Source organism: Neolamprologus multifasciatus, chromosome 4 (assembly GCF_963576455.1).
Source record: "Neolamprologus multifasciatus chromosome 4, fNeoMul1.2, whole genome shotgun sequence".
NCBI lineage: Eukaryota > Metazoa > Chordata > Actinopteri > Cichliformes > Cichlidae > Neolamprologus > Neolamprologus multifasciatus.
In genome coordinates this window covers 28737857-28744268 of record NC_140442.1, presented here as the reverse complement: position 1 = coordinate 28744268, position 6412 = coordinate 28737857, and the positions used below count along the sequence as shown (strand labels likewise).

Sequence of the window (6412 nt, the reverse complement as noted above, 5' to 3'; positions counted from 1 at the left end):
TTAATGACAGATGTGTTTCGGAGCTTATAGGCCAACAAGTTATTTACAACGGTTTAAATACAGGCAATCTTTTTTTTTTTTTGGCAGACTATCATTATTTGGCACAGCCTGGCTGCGTCCACCTATCGGTGGCCTAGGATCTAGAGCGTCATCGGTTGCTTGACAGCGAAACAGCCAATCACCGTAGAGTTACTGGGTCACTCCTTAGAGTCCGATGGAGCAGTCGCATACGTATTCTTGCGCGATGACGTTGTTGAAAAAAAAACCCCACTTAGAACGTGTGTAAACGGAAATGGTGAATTGTTGTGGACAGTACACGCTGTGGGGCGAGAGAGGAGAGAAATGGGACAAAATCAGACTCCGTCCTAATGTTTTGCTCAGCGCTGCCGTGTGAGTTAGAAGGAGCCTGAAGAGAATCGACGCTAATGCAGACCTGCTAGCTGGGAGCTAGCAACCAGCAGAGGAAGGTACGTGGGACCGAAATAAAGTAGTGAAAAGTAAATGCTACCTCCCGCTGTCAGCACTTTTTACTGTTTAGTTTGTTAAACTGTGTTAAACTAGTAATAGCACCTATCCAGTGCCTTACTTACCTGGCGTTAGCACTGAGTAAGATGCGACACTAGTGTTTACCAGCCGTCATTTCAAAACGTCACTGACATATTAAGTGTTTCACAAATGCTCATATACGCGGCTTGCATTTTTAAGACTTCAGAGTGTTGCACTGAAGACACCTGTGTCGTTTAACGACACATGCAGCCTTCAGGGACAACTCACGTTGAAGTAGGTCATGCCAGCTTTGCACCTTGTACCTCGGTTCTAAGTTCATTCAGCGGCTGCGTGTAACCGTCATGTTGCTCACTGAATCTCTGTAAGGGAGACAAGATTAGTGTGAATCACGAAGCCCCGATAGAAACCTCCTTTTTGTGCTCCAGCCACCTTAAAATAGTTCCTAAGACTCATTTGGGCAGCAATTTTCAAACTTTACTTGAATAAATTTTAGTTTTAGTGAGCACCGGGACATAAAAACTGCACAATTGCACCTCAAACGGGAATTAAAACTGTTTAAACGTGACTGACTGACAGATTTTAAGTTAATATTAGTCGTGAGATTCCCAAGAAAGTGCATTTCAAGCTGTTCCTCAAACGCACAACACATGGTGATTTTCTTCTACCACGCCTGTGTAAACCCTGCTTTGCGCTCTGTGTTCAAAGATTGACAGAAAGGTGGATGTAACAGTGTTTCCCTGAGGTCAGCTGCTTCCACTGGCTGCTGGTCCTTGAGCTGATGTAAATAAAGCGAACGTTTTGTCACATATGAAGTGCTTTCAGTGTAGTTACAGTAATCCAGTAAATCTTTATACAGATGGAAGAGTCTCTCAGTCTGGACTTGAGTGCAGTGGTCATACAAAAGGCAGTAAAAGGTAACTGTGCTGTGTTTGTGCAGCAGCCATGGCTGAGGCCGGAGCCCATCTCACATCCACGGTTGTCAGTGAGCAGCCGTCAGTGTTTGAAGTCCTGGCACAGGAGTCTTTGATGGAGGCGGTCAGACCGGCGCTGAAACATGCAGTCAAGGTGAGCGTGTGTGTGTGGTGGTGGTGGTGGTGGTACTTATACTTTCCATAGATCAGTGTTAGGGTTCTAACAGCCTAGCTCCCGGTGTCCTTTCCAGGTTCTGGCAGAGTCCAACCCATCCCGCTTTGGCTTCCTGTGGCGAAGCTTTGATGAGCTCTACCTGCTGCTGGACCTCCTCCTTCAGAACCACTTCCTGTCTAACTGCAGTGCCTCCTTCTCGGAGAACTTCTACGGACTGAAAAGAGTTTCAGGCAGACAGAGACTTCCTGTGCGCCTCGGGATGACCAGGACATCCCGCTGGTGGTCTCTTCTTCTTCTGTGCCTGCTGCCATACCTGCAGGCCAAGCTAGAGGCCACATTGGCACGGCAGAGGGATGAGGAGGATTTCTCCATCCGGTTGGCGCAGACGAGGAGCCAGAGGCTGTATCGGGCCGCCGTAGCAGCATATCCGTACATCAGCTCAGCCTGGCAGACCTGGATCTTCTGTCAGCAGCTGTTGTTTGTCTTTGGAGCCTCCAGGACCCACAGTCCTCTCCTGTGGCTGGCCGGGGTCAGACTGGAACGACTTAACGCTCAAGATATCAGAGACATGGAGCGGAAAGCCAGGACTCCTGGGAGACCAGCTGGTGGAAGGTACAGCTCGCAAACTCCCTACTGTCTCTGTTTTTACCCACAGTGGTGTCCTAACAGGTGTGCTTTGTACCCGGATAGATCACCAGTTGCAGATCCTAAACTGAAGGAAGTTTTTCATGCAGCTTGTTTAACTGTATGTTGCTGATACAACGTTCCATGCATTAAAGTGCATTTAGTCAGTGATGCAAAAACCACAAAACTGTTGTGTCCTTATGGTCCAAGCCTGTCTGCCGGGATGGCTCAGATCCAACACATTAGAAAACAGATGTTTTTCACAGAGAATATTCAGACAGTGAGATTAATTTCACTTTGTTTGGCCAAAGGTTTAAGTACTTTAAACATTTATCAAGTTTAATGTTTGCTGATGTGCGCTGTGTGGCTTTAGCTCATTTGGTGAATTGATTTGAGGCCACACAAACATACACTCAGTGATATTTTTTACAGTTCTTGAATGACGAATGTCATAAAAAACTCATTGCTAAACACCCACAATGCATTGTTTCTGTGTTCACAGCGTGATGCAGAGAGCGTGGTGGATGATGTCACAAGCAGCGAGGGGCGTGGCTGTGTCTGTCTCCTCTTCCCTCTCTATGGGTGTTTTCTTCCTGCAGTTCCTGGAGTGGTGGTACTCGTCGGAGAACCTCAGCACAGTGAAAGCTCTCACCTCCCTGCCGGCTCCTCCACCCCCGCTCCACCTGCAGCAGGATCAGGGCGGGCTGGGCTCAGAAAGCAGGAACTGTCCTCTGTGCAGGAAGCCCCACACCAATGCCACCGTGCTGTCCACCTCGGGCTTCGTGTTCTGTTACCGCTGCATTTACACATACGTGAAAAGTAACCACCGCTGCCCAGTCACCGGATATCCCACCGAACTGCAACACCTCATCAAGATCTACTCACCAGAGAGCTAAAGCATCAAAGCAGACAAGATCAACTGTGTGAGAGATGATATACAGACACAATATGAAAATTATATTTGAGGAATATTCACAGCTGTTTTCCTTTTTCTATACAATAAACTAATAATGTCCTTAAAGTTTCTGAAAAAACGAATACATTTTAATAATATTTTTTACTAATTAAAATTAAAATACTAAATTAAATTAAAATTAAAATAACTTTTTTACTAATTTTCAGCTCTTGTCAAAGTGAAAATTGAATAATTCAATAATAAAGCCTAATTAAAAAAAATCTAATAAGAGTGTAATTGTTTTGTTTTTTTGAGGAATTTGCAGGGTCCCTTAATTTGGTCACCAGTTGGGTTACTGGTTACAAACTGGCTGCATTTTAGCAGCTTTTTCCAGTGCTAGGACCAGATTTAGGCCTGTCACAGTTAGCATAAAAGCAGATCAGTCAGTGGGTCTTTTCCTCAGAAATAAGTTGTTCACAAATAAGTTGTCATTACTGATAAAAATGTCTGTGACCTGGCAAAGATGTTTAAACTCCTACATGGTGGATTATAAGATGCAACTTAATTTTTGTGGCCTGTTTGAACCGTTGGCCTGGTTCTGCCCAAAGAAGACCTGAGGCACGACCAGTTGGGGAACTTGGTTCACTTCCCTTTTACCCAGAAACCTAAAAAGTGTTCTCCTGCTGCACAGAGAAACATTGTCGAGCTGCTCCTAGTAGAATCAGTTTCTATGGTGTGAGTGCTCTGCTGCATCCCATAATGAGGACACATGCTAATGGAGATGGATTAGAATGAGATCTGGCCTTCTCCTCAAACAAACTGCTGATGAGTTGGAAGAAAAATAAATATACTAATCAGTAAGGTTGTGTGAACACAGTCTTAGAGGAGCAGATGCATTTTGAATGAGCCTAGAAAGCATTTGTGTATTTGTGTGTTAGTGTGTGTGTGTCCTGTTTCTTTTTGCCTAAGCTGATCTAACAAGTGGAAGACTTGTTTCAGATATGACCTTACGATCACACTAATGACTGACAGTAGGGCATAAACAACATAACAAGGTTAATGATGCTCTCATGTCTACACCAAATATAAAACCTTATCCAAATGTGATTTAAAGGCTCATAGCGATTTAGTGCTAAGCTAACAGCTAACAAGCTAACACATAATGATGATTATGTCTGTGAAGGTTCTCAGTCATCCAGGTCATCGTACTCAAAGGAGCTTGCAAAGAAAAGTTTTCTCCAAGCATGACATCCCGGTGTACTTCAGACCCAGCAACACGCTCAGAAAAAAACTGGTTCACCCGAAAGACAAAACGCCAAAACACAGACTTAACAACGTGGTGTATGCCGTACAGTGCAGCGAGGAATGTCCAGACCTCTACATTGGAGAGACCAAACGGCCACTTCACAAGCGCATGGCACAACACAGAAGAGCCACCTCCACAGGACAAGACTCAGCTGTCCATCTGCATCTAAAGGATAAAGGACACTCTTTCGAGGATGCCAATGTTCACATTTTGGACAGAGAGGACAGATGGTTTGAAAGAGGAGTGAAAGAAGCATCTATGTCCGCTGTGAGCGACCATCTTTGAACAGAGGCGGTGGTTTACGACACCAACTCTCTGCCATCTATAATCCAGTTTTGAGTTCCCTTCCCAGACGCCTTAACGCCCACTCACATCCTGGGCCATCTGACCTCAGGAATTCGCATGATAAGGTGGGGCCAGGTTTCACAATGAACTCACCCGAAACCCTGGCTGATTGGGACCCACATCCAGTTTCACACCTTGGCTCAGGCGATTAGAGGATCATCAGGGGGTCCTTTTGTCCCTCTGTGGGGGGACACTCCCACTAGGTTTATATCTGGGACTCTCCACCATTTGACCTTAGAACTGAAGAAGCTTCTCGGATGAGAGGTGAAACGTCTTCCAGAAGTCCAGACGCTTTTCTTTGCAAGCTCCTTTGACAATAATGATGATTACTTCAAAAGTTTGGTCTCCATTCTCCAATCCAGAGTTTTCAGAGGAGGGTTCTCCTCATGCACTGTATGACTTTTCAGCAAGCAGCCAATAGACTGTACAACCCCAAGCACTTGCTCTACAGGCCACTTGAAAGACAAGTCGATCACATCAAAAACCCCAACTTCACCAATGAAATTCAGTCTATGGCTAATTTCAGCTGCTGTTTTGTTAAGGCTTAGTTAGCCATGGACAGACGTTCCAACACAGACTTCATCTTTGCTAATTAGAAGTGGACTTGTGAGTCATCTTTAAACCATTTTACTGGAATCATATGAAACAATATGGCTCGCTGTGTGGTACAGACACGCCTGAGCTTCAGTTTTGGCTTGCTTCAGCTCGATAACCACGCTTGCTAGCTCAAATATGCTCACTTTTGGCTCCAGAAAATCAAGACAGTCAAAAAGATAAACTGAACAAAGAGTTCAAAAATACTGCCACCCACCAGGGTAGCTCTCAGCCTCCTAGTGGACGCACCTGTGGTATCAATTTCAAAAGCCGAGCTGAATTCCTTCAAGAGTTAGCGCCAGTTGATCACATCATGATGGCAACTTTCAGGCTTTACAAACAATCCATAGTCTGTATACAGACAGCCTCTTGCACAGAATACAAGTTACTGCACAGACCATCGGTGAATTGCTTTATTGAGTTTCCAGACAAATTTAACAACAAGCCCACTTAAAAAAAACAACAAAAAAAAAAAAAAACAGAGAAACAGGTAATCAGGGTCAACATCACAACATTACAGCGAGAGTAATAAAAAAAGGGCTTCGTTAAAATGTCCACAAACCCCTGAAATGAAACTGAGCATGAAGAATCACAATAGTCACCTTCCCTTTTTAGGCTCCTGCAACACAATCCATCAACAGCAAATCAGGACGAGGAGGGGAACAAAAAAGAAACAAAACAAACAAAAAACAGGCTGAAACTTCAAAAAAGGGACAAGTATCATCATCAATAATAGTCACAGTAATAGATTGCTCGAATAGCGTGTATTGCACATGTGTACACATATATGCACTTTATATACATGTGAGTCAGCAAGAACTAGACACATGTTATATCGTCGCAACAGGCAAGAATCTGGAGAAAACAACAGCACAGACAGAGAAGAGTCAGGAATGTGCTCGTGATCAGTTTCAACAAAAATGGCGTTTCCCGAAAAGAAAAAAACAACGTTTCAGGCGCGAGCTGAAACGAGTGAAAGGTAACAGGGAGAACGTCTCCCCTCAAAAAACAGGAGGTAAATGAGGGAGAGAGGGCGAACCTCCTCTGTCTCCCTC

General features: G+C 44.5%; 1 protein-coding gene across 3 annotated transcripts; it reads left to right on the top strand.

Annotated features, from left to right (window-relative positions):
* Positions 1-204: 204 nt before the first annotated feature.
* pex12 (peroxisomal biogenesis factor 12) lies at positions 205-5880 on the top strand. Of its 3 annotated transcripts, XM_085158268.1 has the most exons (5): positions 205-467; positions 1213-1287; positions 1445-1572; positions 1670-2205; positions 2720-5880. In XM_085158268.1, exons 3-5 carry the CDS (start codon positions 1450-1452, stop codon positions 3111-3113), a joined length of 1053 nt encoding a protein of 350 aa, XP_085014394.1. In that variant the 5' UTR covers positions 205-467; positions 1213-1287; positions 1445-1449; the 3' UTR covers positions 3114-5880. The 3 variants fall into 3 exon arrangements, with proteins under 3 accessions (XP_085014394.1, XP_085014393.1, XP_085014392.1); XM_085158267.1 differs by lacking the exon at positions 1213-1287 and having other exon boundaries at positions 1448-1572; XM_085158266.1 differs by lacking the exon at positions 1213-1287.
* The last annotated feature ends 532 nt before the right edge of the window (positions 5881-6412 follow it).